The following is a 20,931-nucleotide window of genomic DNA, read 5'->3' as shown; positions in this document are numbered from 1 at the left end:
GCCATATAGCTTCCATAGCGCTGACCCTTCATTGCCAAAAGAACAAAGACAGCCGACAGAGCAGTCGAAAGGCTGCAAGCGAAGACGATGGTACCATTGAGCCATGTCAATCGAGGACTACAGAACTCGCGTCGCGTCGGACAGTCTCTACCAGGACGGAAGCCGTCTTTCCTACCCCATGCCGGATCTACTTGTGTGGCAGGATCAATACCTCGCTTCATGTGATGTATATGCGACGTCGCGTCGGGTTGCACGTCTTGCGGATCGTTGTGTCGTACCACATCGTTATGTCTTGGATTCGTAGTATATCTGCTAGACCGATCGACCCGTGAAGGCGTAGAGATTTCTTCGAAGACGACGTCGGTGAACACGCCTATCGCGGTTTGACCCTTGTCGGCATGGGACGCGTGGGTTGCTCTAGCATCGCGAATGTGCGAGTCAGACTAGCTGTTGTGAAGTTGCTCGCGGAAGGCTTCTCAGAGATCGGACTCGTTTTCGGGTCTTGGTGTATGCGACGCGATGCTCGTGTCGGTGTAGGTGAGGTGGTTTGGAGTTTCGTTGGCGTTCGTCATCGTCACGATATGAGAGGCTAGCAAGATCGCGCCAGTCGAGCCGAGACACGCTAGGATGGATTGGATGTGTCCTCACTGATCAATTGTAGTACAATGGTGCAACTAGGAAACCATCAAATTAAGTATCGCTATAACTGCCTCTATACATCTACGACGCGGTACCATTTACCGTGACGGTGCCATTTACCGCCGCTGTGCCATTCGTCGCCCCATTATCAAAATACGCGCAATGAATGAAATACTCCGAAGTCTCTCCACTAAAACCTTCCAGCGCAACCGCATCAATCTTCGTCAAAGTGAATTGACTATTCCCCATCGCAGCGTAAGCCGACAGCGGAATCCTCAGAACAACAGGACTGCCGTTCATGCTGCCATACGCGCTGCTCGCTATACTGAGTCGCTGGATCGGTGTCTGACCATCACACCCATACCCACCACTCTGCAGCTGCACGTTGAAACCGGCACCCGCGTTCGCCGTGACGTTCAGAATGAGATACTTGGACGCAGAAATATCCGCACAGTTCTGTAGCGAGTACCAGTAAGATCCAGAGATACTGGGTTGCAGCACCAAAGCGCCGTCGGTAACGGTCGGCGCAACCTCCATCGTTCCGTCGTCGCTCTGCACAAGACCTTTCGCATTGCGGTTTGCGACTCCCGGCGTACAGTAGTTCAACCACGCGGAGTCAGGGCATGTGCATGTCTTGAACCCTGTCGAGCCTGGAAGGGGTTCTTTGACCGATGTCAGACTGACGCAGCCAACCTTAATGTTCACGCCAGAGGGGTTGAAAGCTGAAATTGCGACGCTGTCTAGCCTGCTTGCATTCATTCCGCCAAAGTCGGAGAAGGGGATCTGTGCGAGTTGATACTGATCGGCGCCAGTAAAAGTCACAAACGAAGTGATGGGTACCGAGGATGGGGGCGATGTGGTCGTGCATTCCTCGTCAGTCTTCCAGCGCATCGTAACCTGGAAAGTGGTGCCTGCTGGTGCTGCAACGGAGAGCTGTATGCCGGTCGCATTTACCGATTTCGCGTTGTAGCATCCAGTCTCGAACTGAGAGTACCAGTATGAGTCGCCGGTAGCGCCCATGCTGAGTGAGCCGTCACTGTCAACAGAGTATGAGGAAAGTGAGCCTTCGTCGGTCATCACGCCGAGCAGTCGGTTGTTTCGCGGAAGCTCGGACACGAATGTGCAGGTGTTCAGTATGGTACCCGAGCAGAGAGCGCAACCAGGGCTATTAGCCGGTCCTGTGAAGGCCAAGGAGCGGATACGATAGGTTTGGCCGGGAGAATTGAAGTTGGTCATAACAAACGACTGGAGGTAGTTTTTGTTGAAGGTGCTGGGGAAGCGAGAGAGCGGTATCGTGAGCTGTGTGAACGCGGCGTTGAAGGTGATTGGAATGTAAGACGTGACCACGTTGGTGTTACAGTTATCAGTGCCATACTTGAACCCAATATCTGCAGTGGCGTCTTGTGGGCCTGAGACCGTGAGTATGATGGAGTCGTAGGAACTATTAACCGCTTTACAGTTGGATGGCTGGGCAAGCAACGTGTAAAAGTAAGAGGAAGCGTCGCGGGGTACGAGTTCGACAGACCCACGGGAAGGCTGCTTGTACGATGTCATCGTCCTGTCGTCTGAGAATGGAGCACCGAGGGCGTTGGTTTGCGACTTGAACTCATTCGGATCGCAGAAGTTCAGCACCACCAACCCAGATGGATTCGGGCAACGTGGACCGGCGCCAATTGTGGAAGGTCCGCCCAGAAGAGAGATCCATCGCATCGTAAAGTTGCTCGCAGCGGAACCACCATTGGGTGTGAAGTTACGTAGCGTGATACGGCTGAGGGAGTCGGTGTTGAATCCTGAGAAAGCGGAAAGAGGGATTGTGATGTTGGCGAAGTCGCCCTGGCTTAGTGCAGCATAGGACCTGGTGTTTACAGTGGAAGTGCTACCCGTACCCGAGGTCAGAACAACGTCGAACGAGCCACCAGATGGTCCACGAGCGTTAAGAGAAAGTCCGGTGTATGCCGTTGCGTTCAAATTGATTCCATCAACATTAGTGTCGGTGTAGAAGAATGAATTTGCGCTCGACGGCAGCAGCTGCATTCTGCCCAGCTCTGAAAGCTTTGCAAACGCCATCGAATTGTTGTAGTCGGTCTGACCGAAGATGTTGTTAATACCAGTGATCCACCGATCAACATTCTGGAATGACTCCACCGCAAGACCTGGGGTATGGTCTTCTCCTGGTGCCGTCACACATCGCTTCTGAATCTTGATGTTGTCAATGTAGACAGGCGTCTGTGCTGGTGAGATGTTGCCGATACGTATTCCGCGAACATGGAGCATGTCTTGGCCTACGAAATCCGCCAATGGTATGGTGACAGTACGATTCGAGCCATCGGCGGGTGCGTACTTGGTCACGTCCAGGTACGATGCGCTTGGTTGTTCGAAATTGCACCCAGAATCGTATGAGACCAGTTGCACGTAAAAGGTGGAACCAGTAGGAGCAATCATGTCGAAGTACAGATGTGTGTAAATGGAGGCGTCGAAGCAAAAGCGAGACACCTCCGTGTAGTACGCGTTGACGCCACTATTGGTAGTTGCGGTGAGCTGCAATGTGCCGTCTACGTTGTTTGTCGACAGCCCTGTTGCAGTCGTCTGCAACAAGAGCAAGTTGACGTTGTTGCTGCCAAAGTAGAGCTCTAGAAAATCGTCAATCATAACGTCCCATGCTATGCATTCCGTGTCTCCGGGCGCTTTGGGGGTGAAGTCAGGGCACGTAGAGGTGGTTGCGTTGCTTGCACCGACGCCGAAGTAAAGCGTATAAAGACCCTTTGCCGTGTTTCGCAATACCACTGCACTCGTCGTCCCGTCGTAGGAGGGCTGTTGGCAGACTGAGAGAGACCCCGTCGCTGATTGGATTGCATAGTTCCGAGGCACTTGTAGTGTGAGGCCTTCTGTAACGCCATCCAGACGCACCGTCATGACAGCAGATGAGTTGTCTGCTGCTATGATATCCACGACGGCACGGTCTCGATTCGTCCACCAGTTGGCGATTCCTGTCTGGTTGAAGAAGACGGCGAAAGGACGCACCCTGTCGTGAAGAGCGCGCTGAATCTGGATCTTGTCGAACAAAGCATCTGAAGGATGAATCAAGATGTTGTAATGACCTCCATAACGTGCCATTTTCTTGATGTACTTAATCTGATTGGAGAAGTCAGATCCTGGAAAGTCGGCACTGCTCATGTTTCCATCACCATCCGACCATTGAAGTGGGAACTCGAAGTATGGAAGCTCCTGGAACGACTCGCGGTTATGCGTGACTTGGAAAGGAAGATGCGTGAGATGCGAATTGCCTGCGCACGAAGAGCCACCGATGATTCCGTTTGCTACACAATGCGTGGCTTGGTACTTGTTCCATGAGAGATGACCCGGACGGTAGGTAGTCATGCTGTAGTTGGTCTTGAACTCATCGCGGAGTATGTGTCGAATCAAGTAGGCACTTATGCGGACCTCTCCTGACGCGGTACCACCCGACGTGTAGAAGGCGAGCCCGCTGGTACCTCCCTTGATGCATGTCTCTCCGTTAGGTGGCGTACCATCAGCATTGGGGCCGCACTGGTGTATGACCGGGTAGTAGCCTGAGTCGGTCCCTTGGAGGAATTGCTCGTTGAGAGTACCATAACCAAAACTAGCCGCATTTGGCGAGTGACTAACGCTGTGACTGCCAAAGTCGATATATGGATTGCCATCGGGAGCCGTGCGGAATCCGCTGATTTGGTAGATGTACGGAACGCCATACTGAAAGTATGCATTCTCGTAGGCATCGGAGACGTACTTGGTGTGAAAGTTCAGATTGCCGGCGGCGCCTCTATCCTGTGCGGCGGCTGCGATGCCCTGGCCGTGCGGATACGAGACGTAGGTGTCGATGTCCCAGGTTGTAGTGAAAGCGAGGCCTTTGTTGTACGGAACTGACCACAGGCTGACGAAATGGGGACCAGTAGTGACAATATTCTTGATGATGCGTGTGCCGATATCATACCCAGGGTAATAGTGTCCATTGTACCATAGTGAGTAGCCGCCGGCCTCGTTCTGAGCCTGGATGAAGAGGTACCCAAGGTCCATTCCGAAACTGTAGACGTATCCACTCGAGCCCGGAGGTTGGTGCTTCACTATTGCTGCGCTTGTAACCGATGAATCCGCTTTGTCGACGCCATCGCTTCGAACCATATATTTACCGAGTGTCTGTGAACCGTTGGCAGGCGTGTAACCGACGTTGACCAGGCCGCTTTTGGTGTAGTTGTCATAAAACGGCATGTTCACGTCGTAATACTCCAAGAAGTCGAAGCCCTGGAGAGCCTGTACGGGTGTCTCGGTGTTTGATAGCTGGATGACGGCTCGCGAACCGCTCGAGTCTATTGTAGAGGCAGATATACCGGCAAGAGCTTGAAGAACCTTAGGGACCTGGTTCATGAAGATCAATTTACCACCTTTAGTCACAAATGAGGTCAAGATTGTAACGTCGGCAGCGCTTGGGCTGTATTCCACATTTGGAGGCGTGTAGATGAGTAAATCTCGGCATTGCGAAGAAATGTTCAGTGATTGGATGACCTTCACTTGTAAACCGACTGTCTTGAGAGATAGCGTAAGTGGGAGCCTGAGATGAGGTTGTTAGTCGAGCTGGTCCTTAGCTTCCATGAGATAACTCACCAATTAGGATCTGCCTTGTAGTCTGGTAGGAAGATGTTCAATCCAGAGTTCGGTCCGGCTGCATGCCTGGTACAGCGCTGTCAATTAAAGAGCATCAAGACATAGAATCACTCTTCTTACCTCGACTGAGATGGTACCGTAGGCGACCGACTGCTCTGCCCCAGATCTGGACTTGCATCCGCTGGCTGCGTAAGGGAGTATATGTCAGGCGAGGTGAAGGCCTGGCATACTTGCAGCAAACCAAATAGAAGAAGAAGAATTAATGAGCGCATACTTGGTGCTGCCCTTGAAAGAGAGACGTGTTTTTCGCAGGGAAATATATCGAAGGATAAAGAGTGCAGGACCCGATCTTATGGTCAGTCTACGACTGGGAAAACTCAACCAGGGATACGGGTGAACTCGCCAGACGGCCCGGGAGCGACTGCAAGATCGCAGGCTAGACTACACTAACGCGCAAACTTGATGGGGCAGAGTCTGGAAACAGTTCGTAACTTGTCCATTTGGGGAAATCTAGTAAGCCCTAGACCGCGAATACGGTGCTATGCTCGCTGGTACCTGAGCTACCTGCATATACTTAGGCTTCGAAGCTTCTTCGGGTGTCTCAGCTGTGGCAGCGGGAGCTACTATGATGCGTTCAAACGTCATATTCAGGGTGCAAGAGTCGACTTGATCGGCCTCGATTAGACCCGTCAACTGGAGGGACGTAGGGACTTTGGTAGAGAAGTATCGAGTGCGCGAGTAGTGCTTCTAGACCCCTGGGCATCAGTACGTCATTCTCGTTTAGCTGCGCGTCCAAAGCTCGAACCCAGTGCAGCACTTCATTTCGTATGGTATTCATGCAGCGGACGTGTTGACGGAGTGCTGCTGACGGGTGTGTTGTTGATATCGAATGGTGAAGATATCATGAGATTCTTCAAGCAGTTGAGCGCAGGAGGGGTTGGGCTGTCAAAGTCCGATGAGATCGGGCCGACGTCAGCCCCGTGGTTCCCATTATTGCCACGCGACGGCGGAACAGCCGGGACACCAGCCACACTGAAGAAGTAGCAGCTTGACGAAAAGAAGCAAAACAAACCCTCCTGTTCGAGTCTTCGCGCTCGAGCCTGATGAATGATTTCGCGTCGCATTCTTCTGCTTTCCCGGGCGTTCTAGCCCTCTTAGATGTTGGACGCTGAAATTTTATCGGGAAACTCTGTAGGTATTTCCTTTTTGTCCCTGAGCGTGACGGCGGCTCTTTCGCACACTTCTCACAGCGAAGGAACATGAGCAGGGAATAGGTGTTTGAAGCGGACCTTTTGCTTTCTTCTGCTCGGGTTCTCAAATTCTGTAGATATGCGAGCATGATGACGGATGAACGTTTCGGAAGAGCAGGTTGGAGTTTTCCACGTCTTTGATATCGCATGGGTACCTAGGTACTTGCTGGGCGCGCAATGCTAGGCATGCTATGCTGATGCGCAATCAGCGCTACGACGTTAGGCTGACTACGTCATAACTTGATGGAATCTCCGGTATGGGCCTTAGGCTACTGTAGGATTTGAAAGCCCTGGATAGGTCTCTTGAAACGATTAGGCGAGTTAGTAGCAGACCTCAGGAGCCAGGAGACCTCGGGAGTCGCAAGGACATGCACGGTTAGCTATTGCGTCTACGTGGAGCGTGGGAGTAATTACCCTGCAGCTGTTTTTATTGTCAACTACCGCAAAACGGTTCGCATCTGTCCTTTGGTGATATCATGTAGACCTCAAGGCCGTGAAGGGCAATTAGCAGCTGACGAGTGATACCTAGGAAGGTAGTATCCTCTGCAGAACACAAGGTGCAGGATTGTAACGCTGGCCAATATGACAATAGGAACACTGAATACTAATGTGTTCGGTGCCGAATTGCAATAAAGTGATGTTAGGATATTTGGTGTTTGGTTGATTACCAGTAATGGCCGAGTGGTGGAGGCCGCTGGTCCATCAAAGTATCGGTAAATGATGAGCGACTCTTAATTCCTGTGATAGCGCTGATCAAGTCGTTTGATCGAGAGAATTTCAGTATCTTGGAAGGGACTTGATTGTAAAACACATTTCTGTTGTGGCTGTGGTGTTGGTCACGTTGGTGGAGGCACTACCTAGTTGAGGCAGGACCCTCCCCTACGCAGCACACGATTTGATTGGGTCACGCACGGTCGGTGGCCGCACCGGCAGTAGGGCAACAGCAAAAGGCCACCAGCTTGCGGTGGCCGCAACAGCAATAGGGCAACTGTGCTTCATTGGAGGTGTCCTGAGGTGTTCTTGGCAAGGGTACTCCACCACAGTCCTCCTCTGTGCCCTTCATCCTTCGTGCCCTCCGTGCCCTCCGTGCCCTCCGTGCCCTTTGTGCCCTTTGGAGTCCTCCTACTTATATGTCCTTTCTGGTAGCCGTTGCGAGGCCTTCTCCTCAAATTTGGCTTCCCAAGCTCTTCAACCTGCCCCTTTGGGTTGCTTGCTTTCGCTCGGCGACCCTTCTTACGCGTACAACCCGAACTGTCTCCAGACAACGAACCCCAGTTCGTACACAACACGGCGACGGATTCTGTCGACTTCACGGACTGCTTCGTAGAGCAAGATGATTCCAGCAATAATGAATAGCTACGGGACCAACCGGATCTGGCACATCGCTCCGTCGCGATGCAAAGTCTTGATCGCTTAAACATGTCTTGGACCGGTTTTTGCAGCAACAACCTCGACGAACGTTTTCCAAGTTTCGTTGTGCCACGCCGACACCGTCACATGCTGGCAGGTTTTCCCTCAAATTACACGATAGTGTCCATTCGCCAAAACGCCAACCTCTAGCTCGAACGCTCTGCACAACCACCTCCATGCAGAGGTAATGATCCATTACCGACCAAAGACTGCCCTTATTCTTATCAGGCATGTCCACTGGCGACATTCACGCCTGGATCGGCCAGAACAGCTGCAGAAGCGTCATCCCGTCCAGCGACGCGAGGATCAGGTCTCTCTAGAGTCCTGATCCCATCCTCATCCGGGATGTAACGCCCCTGCTGTAACCCGATGACAGCAGCTGGAGTGTCGTACGGAGGTGGTGGGTCATCGTTGATCGCTTCCATCTCGAACACGTTCCCCACCGCGTCGGGGGCCTCGAGCGCATCGACGAGAGAGTCCTCAACCGGCGTGGTGCGAGCTGGCGCAAAGTCAGCTCTAGCGCTTGGATAGCAAAGACTCTACGACAGGAAAGCAACAAAACCAATCGTCAGCCACCTACCGGCTCGCCCTGAAGCCCGTTCCTGCCATTTTACCCAACACAGGTATATGCCGGTAACGAAGGCTCCAGTTCCAACCACTAGTCCTACGCCCCCAGCAGTATATTTCCACCACAGAGCTTCGCCTTCAGTCGGTTGGATGTACGAGCCCGGCGGTTGGACGGTTGCGTTGCCCGGATAGGGGTAGTTGCCTAGCAATGGTGGTCAGCCATGCTAGAGGGCTTGTATGTTATGCTTGATGCGCGTCCGCTAACTTCGCTGAGTTTGCTTCGTTACACTTACCGTTTAGAGCAACCGGATATCGAGTGACGATAGGCATGTTGCTGTCTAACCTGATGTCAGCAGTTGCCGTCTTCGTCGAGTCTCAACAAGAGAAGCCCACCACCCACCTGGACTCGAAGGAGATCCAACTTTCCTGCGAGGTCTTTCTTAACTTTGGATTAAATGAAGAGTGCGATGTAGATCAGTGCACCTTACGCTGGATCCGTTCTGCCGCAACACTGGGATGGACGAGTTGCCCACCACCAGGAGATGCGGCGGTGTAGAGAGCTTAGCCTCCGTCAGGCGGGACACATTTCATTCGCCAGAACTCCTCACCATGCCAACCTGCTTCGACAACACATCGCACATCTACGAAAACACACATGGTCGGTTTTCATGAATTGCCATCATGTCCATTTACACGCCTGTATCGTATTGCGAAGAAAGGGACGACTGTGGGCATATTCCACTATTGACTGCATGGCTCTGTTCGTACTCAAACATGACCAGGCTGTGAGCTGCGGACACACAACAATCCGGGTAAAAGTCCAGGCGCGACTCCAAAAGTGAGGCGCACATGCCTCAGCCGGCTCTTTCGAGACCCCATGCGCTGGTGCGTATGATTGACTGCTGTTAACCACTGTAGAGCTTCAGAGCGCATGAATAGTTTCTTATTCGGCATATCTGTGCTTATGTACAAATGCGCACCATGTCCATTGAGTTTTCGTTGTCATACTGTCGCGCTACATGCCCGTATGCTCTTCGATTGCACCAAACATGTGAAATCGGGAGGCGCCACTTGGGCAGCCAGAGCGGGCAGGTTCCGGCATACATCGGTTTTCACCATCGCGAGGCTCGCTCTCAACAGAACAGCAAACCACCCTATTGCAGTTTGAATAAATTACTTTAAATTCCACGAAGATGCTTGTACTTTGCTAAAAGAGCCGATGTACGTCTGATGTGTTTGATGTATTACTTGACACAAGGGCATTCCTCGGCAAATGCCAAGCCCCCACTTTACCTACTGTAACAACACCCTCACGCTGACACCACAACGACTCCGACAGAGATGTGACACCACCACCGCCCCTATAGTAGCCCTATGGCGATCCAGCGCATACGTATGTGCGATGTAAGATATCTCAATCCGTCTTCATGGGTATTTCACGCGCCCCGATATCGCGTGCGCCTCGCTGACAGACTGAAAGTGCGACACGCACCTGCGATGAGCCACGATAGACCCCCGGGTCCTGCTACTCATCAACACTCGCGTTCGGCAGATGATACCACCCATTCGACATGTACCACACGCGCAAAAGAGGGCCCCACGGGGTATTCGCGCCCCAGCGGCGGCGTCGCATTCCCTGAAATACCCCCTGGTCATGCGGATACACCTTGGTCTGCGGTGAATGATGCATCGACTCACGTTTTGGACAATAACACCCGGAGTCTCACGGGTCGTATCAATCACTTTGCAGCAATGGCCAAGGGACAGACTTCCAGTTTTGCCCAACATTTCACGAGCCATGTTGATTGCCTCGATCCGTCAGATCTATACTCTCTCAACGATCTGGATGCGGAAAGTTGGTCGGGGCCTGCATTGCAGGCGATGTCACCAGACTTTTCGACGTCGAACCTCTACGAGTCTGCAGAATGGACGAGTCGTGCGGGATGGGCACTTTGGCCGGGCTTGGATCAACGTCCAGCTCCGACTCAGCCTCAACAGCACCTGGAGTTGTCACACCTCGGAGTGCAGTTTAGCCAATTCTACCCGGAGTCGATGAACACGCCCAGTGTCTTGATGACGCCGGAACTCGCTCAGCAGCCTCTCAACAACGAATACTATGAGTGGATTGATGGGCTTGACGATGGTCTGGACCCTTATACTGAAGCTGTTTCCGATACATGTAGCCCGGGAGCACATGGGGCTGCTAGCAGCACGATATCCGACATTATGAAATGTCCAGTTTATCTGGCGGAGTTTCGAGGAGCGTATGGAAAACGAAACTACAAACGGCATCGACAACAAAAGCACACTACTCATCGATTTGAGTTGGTGTGTGAGATACCCTCCTGCTCAAGAGTTTTCGTACGTCAGGACGCTCGTCTCGTGCACTACCGTCGACATCATCCTCAACTCGTAAATATAACAGAGCCCAGAAAAGGCTCGGATCCGGTCCGCTATCGTATCAATACCAGTGATGAAACTCGAAGTTCAAAGTATGCTCCTCTCTTGTTGACGAATTCGCTCAAGCAGACAAGTGGAGACTCAGAAACCGTCTTCACGGATACAGCATCATCTACACCTACAATGGTGACGAGAAGACTAAGCACAGAGGTACTTCGTAAAGATGGGGCAGGCATTCGATGTGATATCTGTCAGAAAGAGTTCAACAGAGCCGCCGAACTGCGTAGGCACAAGGATTCGGTTCATAACCTGAACCCGCCACAATATTTCTGCGAAGTGCCGGGGTGCGATAGGGCCTCGAGGCCTTTTCCCCGCAAAGATAAGCTGGCGGATCACACGGCAAGAGTACACGACAAGCCATCCGCGCCAGGAGCACTCGAACAAAGCGACGACGCTTTACCGGCCACGTATCCATGTGACTATCCGGGTTGCGAACGGGAGTTCGATCAAAACGCAGACCTGCTACGTCATAAACGAACCCATACAGACAAGGCCGAGCGACCGCACAAATGTGCGCAATGCGCGCAGTCGTTCTTGTATCCCAAGGACCTCAAGCGTCACCGAGCGACCCATCTGGACAACGAGGATGATGCGAAACCGTCGTTCCATTGTGAAGTTGCTTCGTGTGATTACGGCCCGGGAAAACAGGGCTTTTCGAGAAAGGATGGTATGATCCGACACAGGCGACGATTTCATCCAGAGCTCATCGTGGAGAAGGAAGAAACCTGAGATACCCAATGCATGTTATACGTTGATAAGCTGAGCAACGGCTTTTCCAGTTCCAAATGCATGACGTGAAAGGAAGGTTGGACTGGCTGACAGTGAGCTCTTACTGTCGCATGCAGAGCTATACATGCTCAAGCGGCTTGTCGCTGGTAATCCGCTTTTGAAGTCGATCTCCCGAATCAGCGTCATGATTGGGAGTATCTTGATTCATCGTGTAGACGCGTGATTCCCAAGATCCAGCGCATGGCTTCTCTCTCGATATGTGACAACACAACTGGCTGTCAATGAAGGACATGAAGCTGCATGGCCTTTCTGATGGAGCCTCTGCTTCACCTGGCGCTAACCAGAAACAGCTAGTTCATCTTAGGCCTCCCAGCGTTGCCTGGCTGCTGCCTGAATGGTTCATCATATCGGCTGGGCGCGCAACGGGTATATGTTCACGATTCGCACTCATTTGATACTTTGAGAACACCAGAAAGGGATACTCAACCATGACTAGCACAGCAGCACCACAACTTCGACGTTCGAAGCGCAAACAGGCCGAGCAAGCCACCACACCGGTGCCTGACACCACCAACGACGATGCGCCAGCGCCTAGGAAACGTGCACGTAAGGCCGTCGCATCTGCAACAGAACCACATACCATCAAAAATGCCGATGAAGGATTCAATGAACCCAACACGGACAGCGAACCCATACAGTCACAGCAGGACAACTACACCTTGCCCCCATTCCTCGCTCTCCCACGAGAGTTGCGCGACGAAATCTACAAACACATTCTAAACTCCGACAAGAGCTCGAAAATAAAATCCAGCTCTCGCGGCAACATTGCCACTCGCTGCGGCCTCGTCGGAGTAAACAACCAAATCTCCGCCGAATTCCTCGATGCAGTGCTCTTCCACGCGCCCGTCATCACGACAGTCGTCCGCAACCACAACTTCGCGCCTGTCGTCACTTTCCTAAATCGTTTATCCCAAGCCCAGCTAAATCGGCTGAGCGCTTACCCCAAATCTGAGGCTGCAGGGACAGACGACGACGATGATGATGATGATGACGGGAGTCCGAAGCGCAAGATCAGAATTATCCTAAGCTACACTGCAAAAGCACAAGATAGTCGTGCGCATCTGAATCGCTGGTTGGATCGTTTCGATCACCCGGGCAAGAGGGGCAAAGAGATTGAGTTTGAGTATGGTAATGATGGGACGTATACGAATGGAGGGTATAAGCAACGGCCTAAGTTGCGGGCTACGGCAAGCAAGAGGTGGAATGAGGAGGCGAAGAAGATTATTTACAATGCTGGGAGGAGACGGTGGTGGTAAGCGGGGTGGAGATTTATGGTGCAGGGGTGTACTTGGGTACTTTGAGTTGGCATTGCAAAGCATTTTTGATGACGAAGATATGGTTGAGTGGTGAGATGGGTTGGCTGAGGGGGGTTTGGAATATGTCTGAGCGGTTTACTAGCGATGATGGTGGGACTTTGGACATGTACGCAGCAGATGTTTTGAAATGGGGTATCTGCGCTCAACGAGGGAGGTGCCTGGAGACATGTGCGGCGGCTATCTTGTAGGAGATACGCATAATACCAAAGACACGTTTTGCACGTGATTATTTAAACGGCATCCAGACTGCGCATATCCAGATCCATAGCATCACGAGGGCCTCGTGTATGCGCCGCTTTAGCCGAAAGTCGCTTCAACCAAAGCAGTCGTCTGCGTAAAGCAACGGAGCCCCAGGTACCGTTGCTTTCGCTCTAATCTGCGTCGAGATTTCTAGCGATCACAACACACGGCCGGTGCGTCGCAGCACTGTCCAGAGTCGCGAAGCCTTGTACGCGACGCTGCTAGCCTGAAACTTTGTCGGTGAACGTGCTGCCAAGCGTGCAGTAGTCCATAGCTAAAGCAACTGCATGCTCGTATATGTACTCAACACTAGTGCCGGATTCGGGGGGGGGGGAAAGATATCCAAAAGTCTAGAACAGCGAGATGCGATTCGGTATGTGCCGGATCAACTGCTCCCAAGACACGAGGTGCGCGTGGGAATGGCGACGCACCAAGGTGTCGCAGGATGACGTGCGTTAAAGGCATCGTCTCGCGACGTGCCAAAATCTGGTCTTCGGGTCGTGTCGATCGTGCCACGACAGTCCGAGCGGGCGTATTTACGCCGCAAAAGAACATAAAGGGGCGCACTCCTTTTTTGCTGTCGGTAGCTGCCCCTAGGCGATGCGATACACGTGGACGTGGACGGATGTACTCTCGATCCAGGCCTGTCCGTCCGCTGCATGCCATGCCTTGCCCTGGCATTCACTATGTATGATTCTTATCGACCGGGTATTTTTCCCCTTGCATCCAATGACCAACGACCCATTCTGCTTCGGCAGTAGAAGAAAATAAATAAATTGCAAACGCTGTGACAAAATCTGGCCCAAACTCTCCGGTCCCTGCTGCTGCTCTTTTTGTCATATTATGCGCACCCCAGGCTCCATGGAACCATTTACCCGGGATGCAGGAAAGGTCTTGATCGCGCGGCTCACGAGGTGCGAGGTTAAACTCCGATGTTCCGGCAACGTGTGAAAACATCCCTACCAGTAGTTGGTTTAGACGAAAGCGAGGCCAGGCGTGATATAGATTAGTCCCACCCAACGAAAACATATTGCTGCCACGAGGGGCGGGGAACCGGTGCGCGCATCGTACACAATATGCGAATTGATGAGGGAGCAGGGTGGTGAAAAGGGCAAGAAAGTTTGGACGCGAGCTAGGACAGACGCCAGATTTAGCAGATTGATGGGCAAAAAGTATTGCTGGTTAAGTACTGGCGGGATCGTCTGTTGACTTCAAGTGCACCTTCCTTTCTTCTTTTGTGCTGTTGTGTCGATCGAAACCAGAAAACCCCTCCATTGAATCCTTTCGTCACATCTGGGATTCAATCTTGCATCCAGTTGTTCGGCATTTTGCAGCGATTCGGTTTCCTCTTTCGACATTATGAAGCTTTCGGGTATTATCGCGCTCGTCATCGCATCGGTTGCGCTTGCGTCGCCCGCAGCAGTGAGGAGTCTGGCTTTTGTTTCACGGTCCCTGCAACTAATCGATGACGCAGGTCAGGCTTGAACGATCCGTCAAAGAGGTCAGGAATGCGGATGGTACTGCCACCGCGGCAACATGCGTCGAGTGCCCTTGTGATGGCTTTTCTGGGACATGCAAATGCGTATGTACTCCTTTCCATTGACTGACCATCCAACTAATGGATCCAGATTCCCAACGGATGCTGCTGCATTACTTGAGCATGACACGGCGTGATGAGACAGTTTTTCTCTGGCATACTTGGCGTTTTTTACTACTATACACTACATGTCGGAAGATCTTTGCAACCCGAAGAAACGAAAAAGTGGTTGAGCGGAGAAACACCCTCAGTAGCTACCGCGAAAGAGTCGGATGCTCGCGCATAGTATAGACCTCTTGAAACGTAATAGTTACTGGCATTATTGCGTCTTTTTCCGACCTTACTTGGCTGCACCTGCTTCGACGTTCTTCTCCGCTTCTTCTTTTTCTTCTTCTGGCCGGATCCACTTGCGGAAACCAATGGTCATGATGCCACCAATAGCGACCTGAAAAGCCTGGAAGATGATGGCAGGTATCTGCATCTTGGACTGATCAACCGGGTCGATGTTGATGTACATGACTGACGTGAGCGGGACTACCATCGCAAGAGCTTTTGCTGGACAGCAATAGCAACATGCAATGACGTCCTTCTTCGGCAACCACAAAGTAGCAGCCGCGAAGCATATGGCGAGCCATATAAAGTACAGCGCAATGGTGATGAAGACGATGAAGATGATGTTGGACGGCTTGACAGCTTCAAATGCACCTGAAGAGAACGCTTGATCGAACGTCTGCCACACCATTGTGAGAAGCGCGATTGACGAGAGCTTGAGCAGTTTCCAGTCAAAGAAGACTTTCTTCGTCATCTTCGGGAACAGGCGTTGTACGATCTGTCCAGCTAACATTGGAACGAAGAGCGACAGGCCGAGCTGCATAAAGACACGCTGGTAGATGCCGGCGTAGCCAGAGCCCCGCTGGAGAACCTTGCTATACCACGACCCCGTGGAAAGATACATTTGCAGGATGATGGGTGTCAAAAAGGGACAGAGGAACTGGCCGATGACTGACTGGACCACCGTGAGCGCCGCATTTCCATGAGCTTGTCTCGTCATGACAACATTACTGGACATTGTCGTAGGCGCGCTGCCGACGAACAGGAAGCCGATCAACAGCCACGGGTCCATGAACTTGGGATTCGTCGCACACAGACTAACAATGGCAAACGTGGCTGCCGAACAGACGAGGTAGCATTGTAGTTGGACAAAGATGTGCAGTTTCCAGCGCATGTAGTTTGCGAGCATGAGGCGGGTGTCGAGTGTGCAGCCGTTGATGAAGAAGATGACGGAGACGGCAAGGTATGTGATTACTGTGCGTTTTGTGCGCTGCTGTGAAGCTGGGACTTGGACCTGGGACGAGATGAGGACTACGGCGCCCATGGCGAGGAGAAACCATTGGTCTTTGACGAACCATTTTAGGATCTCGAGGGCTTTTGCGCGCTTGGGTGTCTTTTTCTGAATGACCGGCTCGTTTCTTTCTTCGGCGTTTGCTTGTGCATTCTCGAGAGGCTCAACGGGATGTCGAGGTTCGACCATTGGTGGGCTGGTATTGATGGAATCCATATTCGATGCTTCTGCGATGCGTTGTTCTGGTGTTATTCCTCCGCTGCCTTGCACCGACGACCGGTTTGAAGGTGTTGCCGCTGTTTGTAGTTCGATGTCGCTATGCTTCCCCATCATGGATGCTGGTCGTGCTTGCTTGAAAGATTACTCCCGATACTCACAGCATGCTCTGCAATGCGTCTTGGCTTTGAGATATGTGACTCTTCGGCAATACGACGGACGGAATCGTATAGCCGATTTGACGTAGCCCGCCGCGGAAACTTCACCCCAATGGCGCGGGGACGGGTGAACCCGGCTACGTACCAATGCTCTGATGAAGCAAGCAACTGTCGTGCATCGCGAAAAGACAGTCTTGGAGAAGCAGCCCACAAAGTTTCTTGTGAAGTTGACATGGAAAGAGGTGAACAATACGCAACGAGGCGGTCCGGTTAGTCAGCGCCGATATGCCCCCGCCCTCTGTCACGCAACACGGCGCCGCCTCCACACATCGTCGTTCGCTTCCCCAGCATCACCCAGCACGCATATCCAGGCTTGTAGCCGCACATCACTCGCTTCCCGTCTCTCCCAATGACGGCCCCTACCTCTTCCGATGCCGACGCCCGCAGAAAGCTCATCTGGGCACGCGTATACCAAGACCTCATCCACCATGCCATCCCCGACGCGCGCTTCAACTATGACTTCATGTCCTTCACCCCCGACTTCCAAGGCTCGGCCTCCGCCATCGATCGCGTAGTTTCCCTACCGTGCTACCAGTCCGCCAACGTCATCCTCGTTACGCCCGACAATAGCCTCGAACAACTGCGCTACAGAGCCCTGAGAGACGGGAAGAAGGTCTTGGTAGCTACATATAGGCTACGCAGAGGTTTCGTGTTGTTGCATCCCGGGCGCATTAGCGAGACCAAGTACGAAATGGCTGCGTGTCTAGACGGCATGGAGAAGCCGGGGATAGGGCAAGCGGTATCGCTTTCGCAGATGCGAGACGACTGCCTCAAGGTAGACATGTGCGCTATCGGGGGTCTCGTCTTCAACGCGCAGGGGGTGACGATATGGGAGGGCCATAATCTGTTCGAGGTGCAGTGGGCCATGCTGCAGGACTTGAAGGTACTGCAGCCCGATACTCTTATTGTTGCAGTCGCACATGCGTGCCAGGTGGTCGACGAGGCACAACTGGGCGTGGATAAGGTAACACCGACGAAATCGGGAGAGGTACAGAGCGACTTTGTTGTTACGCCAGATGCACTTTACGAGGTGGCCGGCGCGGTGAAACCGACCGGGGCCCTGGACTTCGACACCGTAGATCCCGAGGGCGTACAGAACATTCCTCCGCTGCAAGAGCTCAGAGGCATTCGCATGATGGAGCAGATTATGCAGCGAGAGGGCTTTACTTCTGAAAAGGAGGAGAAGCCGGAGAAGCCGCCGTCTGCAGAGGAGCAGATGGGCATCAGCATTGTAGAGAAGCTGATGCAAGGTTACCGTGCCTGAGGACGTTGCTCCCGTAGCCACCGACGTAGATGCAATATAGGTAAGTTTTGTTTGTGAAACACGACAAGATATTAACTTGCAAGGTGCATCCACGACGAGCATATGTCGTCGTGGAGAATTAAAGATTAGAAACCAGTTTGTGTACACCTCAAACCCGCATGCAATAAAGCATTTTCCAAGAATCCTTGCGAAACAGCTTGTTCTAGTAATATTCCTTCAGCCATGCTCACACACCCTACACGCCTTCTTTCCAGCACTGCACCCCAGTCACCCTACCCACCTTCCCCCCATCCACAACAATCCTCCCCTTGCCCATCGCCACAACCACATCCTCACTCCCCGAGTCCAAACTCGCCCTACACAACACACCCCCATCCCCCTTCTCTACCTCCTCCCCAGCTAGATCCGTCCCTGCTTCCACCCCAGTGACCTCGATGGCCTGGACATGTTCCGGCCGTGTGCTTAGATCGAGCGATATATCGATGGGTATATGTATTGACCACGCGTTGCTGGATGCAGACGTAAATGTGGAGAGTTGCGGGCTTTGCGACGAGCCGATCGTGTAATGTGATGGTGAGCCGATGAGAGCGAGGGTTATGAGGGGGAGGGGCTCGGGTGCTTGGGATGCGGGGAGTGGTGCAGAGGACGCGAGAGCGATGAGCGTGGCAAGTGCGATGATGGATTTCATTTTGCCGTGAGTCGATGCACGCGGATTCTGCATATCGACGTTGGATGTCGCTGTAAGACGAAGTCGCGATACGAGATCGTCTAGAACCTTGGGAGTAAATATCGGTCCGATGATGATGCCTTTCAACTGTCTTGGTACTGTGGCACGATGGCGCTGTATCACGTCTCTGGTACATTGACCTCGCTTCCTCGTCAGGTATATACACCACGCGTTCCCCAACCACGCCGCATTCCTGCCTCCCCACTCGCGAAACGTACTACGAGTGGCACAGCGAACTGCGGCGCTTAGATTATCAGAATCTCTCCAATCGAAAACAATCTACGCCACACCCGCTTTGCCCAGGCGGCAGTCACTCGGCCATATTTTCACAGGAATGCGGAGACTTTTCCAATGTGTTGGTTGGGCGGCTGCGGGGGTTGGTTAACCGCTAGGATTCCTGGGGGCGGCGCTCATGTTCGTGGATTGTGCGTGCAGTGGATGCGCCGGATTTGACTGCGCCGCATAGGCGCAGATGTGTGCATGCATGACTAGAATAAGCAATATGCATGCGCGAAAAGAAAATAGATCGCTCGGGAGAAGAAACGAAGTCGTAGGGATCCTTCCGCCTCCGACGACAGCGATAATGTTGTGTTGTCAAGATAAGGAAATAAGAAATGCTAGTGTTGGTGAAAAACACTGATGTGTGCCAACAAACACATGATGGTGAACTGCTAAGAAAAGATCAGTGTAGCGAAAGTTACCTTAGCAACAACAAAGCGCAAGGCTAGCCTGCTGGATCTTGTACAAGGCGATGTCGCTGCTATCCTTCTTGTGTGCGCCACACTTTATCAAATACATGCACCTAGTCGGTGACCCAAGCGATTGTCAGCTCAATCGAGGCAAGCAGTCTCGTCCTGTTCTGGTTTTGGTGTTCGTAGCTATTTTGGTACTTGTTTCAGCTGCATCAAGAATCTCATTTGGACTGGAGGTTGCGGATGGTCCTCCGACACGTCGCTTTGTTGTAGGGTACGGAAGTACATCACACAACGTGAAAACTTTGTTACTGTATGTCGCATACCTACTGCAAGCGTTGACCGCTTGAGACCTGATCGACATTCTTGCCAGAGTGAGCATCTTCTAGATGAGGAGCGTTTGTCGTCTCAATTGCCGTGCGAGTACTTCGGAAGTCAGCGCAAGCAAAAGAATATAACCGTAGGCGGTTGCTATTCGTAGACATCTGCTTCCATTTTGCCAGAGATGAGGTGTAGTGTTGCGGGCGTCATCCGGAAAGACTCAAGATCAGCACCAACCCAGTATATCGTAGGAGTAATGCAACCGACGGCATGAATTGTGCGACAGATGCGTCAGCCCCGGCTTGAAAGGGGTGCGACGAGTGCCAGTCCGGAAAACTGTGTGCTGCACATCTTTAAACGGAGATCGGCCTGCTCTCCGACTTTAAATGCGGTTTCGCCATCATGAGAGCGGAACCTTACTCCAGGAGTTCTCTCCGGCCCGCAGTCGAACCTTTGTTCAGAGGCCTGGTAAGCGTTCCCCAGCATTTTGGCACAGAGCTACCAAACGGGAAGAACGTTGAGCTGAGGCCAACTGACTTTGAGAGGGCCGGACAGGCGTCCAACCGGGAGATAATGGGTGCGGAGTTGTTTCCAGGAACTCGGAAATGCTGTGCAACCCTATTGCCGTGACAGTCATGTCGCCATCGTCCTTTGGGACTTAAGGCTCCGCCTTTTGGAATATGACCCGTCTAGGTCTTGAAGGCAGAATGCAACGATACGTTAACCTGCGATACCCTTGTCGAGCATCTTGCCCTTTTCTTGTTGTTAGGATACCGAGGCACAGTTGTCAGGTGAGCCATGGACATGTCTTCGGACGATTGACGGTTGCCGTGCAACTGTATTCTAACATCGGTTTCAGTTTTGCAGACCATGGTTGTTCGTGCGACGGACTTTGCCTCCAAGGCGCGATAATAGCGCTGCGGACGACGCAAGTTTAGAGCCAAATCCAGGTTGTACAGTGCCCCGTCAAGTGCCGACGGCCACGATAACGAGTCAGTCAGTGCGCTAGGTACTCGTGAAACCCTGTGGACTACATGTGCTCAAGCCGAGGCCGATGAGTAAGTAGTCTAGCGACATTCTTTCGCCATGGCATTGAACGCCATTAGCGATGGTATGCCATAGTAAAATTGTTGGCAAGACCAAGGAAAAGCCGTCCTCTGTACATCTAGCAGCGAGGATCAATGCAGGTTCAGGAACCGCCCGGCATGTGGATCAAGTTCCCGCTCCTAGCACTGCAGAGCACTTCCTCATCGAGCAGACCGGCAGTGAGTCGTAGAATAGTCGAAACCAACGGCTAAATACGTA

At 52.4% G+C, this 20,931-nt stretch overlaps 6 protein-coding genes across 6 annotated transcripts; 3 read left to right on the top strand and 3 right to left on the bottom strand.

The window, feature by feature from the left end:
- Window positions 1-675: 675 nt before the first annotated feature.
- Window positions 676-5,579, bottom strand: ACET3X_004759 (uncharacterized protein). Its single transcript, XM_069451627.1, has 3 exons — window positions 5,398-5,579; window positions 5,278-5,343; window positions 676-5,224 (listed from the first exon to the last, which is right to left on the bottom strand). Exons 1-3 carry the CDS (start codon window positions 5,547-5,549, stop codon window positions 721-723), a joined length of 4,722 nt encoding a protein of 1,573 aa, XP_069306803.1. The 5' UTR covers window positions 5,550-5,579; the 3' UTR covers window positions 676-720.
- Window positions 5,580-8,161: 2,582 nt separating this feature from the next.
- On the bottom strand, window positions 8,162-8,834 carry ACET3X_004758 (uncharacterized protein; the record flags this gene model as incomplete). Its single annotated transcript, XM_069451616.1, has 3 exons — window positions 8,162-8,436; window positions 8,518-8,706; window positions 8,798-8,834. The coding sequence occupies 3 exons, from the start codon at window positions 8,832-8,834 to the stop codon at window positions 8,162-8,164; spliced, it is 501 nt and encodes a 166-aa protein (XP_069306802.1).
- A 3,347-nt stretch (window positions 8,835-12,181) lies between these two features.
- ACET3X_004757 (uncharacterized protein) lies at window positions 12,182-13,009 on the top strand (the record flags this gene model as incomplete). The annotated part of the gene is made up of 1 exon (XM_069451605.1): window positions 12,182-13,009. One exon carries the CDS (start codon window positions 12,182-12,184, stop codon window positions 13,007-13,009), a length of 828 nt encoding a protein of 275 aa, XP_069306801.1.
- A 1,659-nt stretch (window positions 13,010-14,668) lies between these two features.
- ACET3X_004756 (uncharacterized protein) lies at window positions 14,669-14,967 on the top strand (the record flags this gene model as incomplete). Its single annotated transcript, XM_069451594.1, has 3 exons — window positions 14,669-14,731; window positions 14,784-14,891; window positions 14,938-14,967. The coding sequence occupies 3 exons, from the start codon at window positions 14,669-14,671 to the stop codon at window positions 14,965-14,967; spliced, it is 201 nt and encodes a 66-aa protein (XP_069306800.1).
- Window positions 14,968-15,186: 219 nt separating this feature from the next.
- Window positions 15,187-16,404, bottom strand: ACET3X_004755 (uncharacterized protein; the record flags this gene model as incomplete). Its single annotated transcript, XM_069451583.1, has 1 exon — window positions 15,187-16,404. The coding sequence occupies one exon, from the start codon at window positions 16,402-16,404 to the stop codon at window positions 15,187-15,189; it is 1,218 nt and encodes a 405-aa protein (XP_069306799.1).
- Window positions 16,405-16,971: 567 nt separating this feature from the next.
- On the top strand, window positions 16,972-17,886 carry ACET3X_004754 (uncharacterized protein; the record flags this gene model as incomplete). Its single annotated transcript, XM_069451571.1, has 1 exon — window positions 16,972-17,886. The coding sequence occupies one exon, from the start codon at window positions 16,972-16,974 to the stop codon at window positions 17,884-17,886; it is 915 nt and encodes a 304-aa protein (XP_069306798.1).
- Between the last annotated feature and the right edge of the window lie 3,045 nt (window positions 17,887-20,931).

The sequence above is a fragment of the Alternaria dauci genome, chromosome 4 (assembly GCF_042100115.1).
Source record: "Alternaria dauci strain A2016 chromosome 4, whole genome shotgun sequence".
In the NCBI taxonomy this organism is placed as follows: Eukaryota; Fungi; Ascomycota; class Dothideomycetes; order Pleosporales; family Pleosporaceae; genus Alternaria; species Alternaria dauci.
This window is presented reverse-complemented; position numbering and strand designations above follow the sequence as displayed.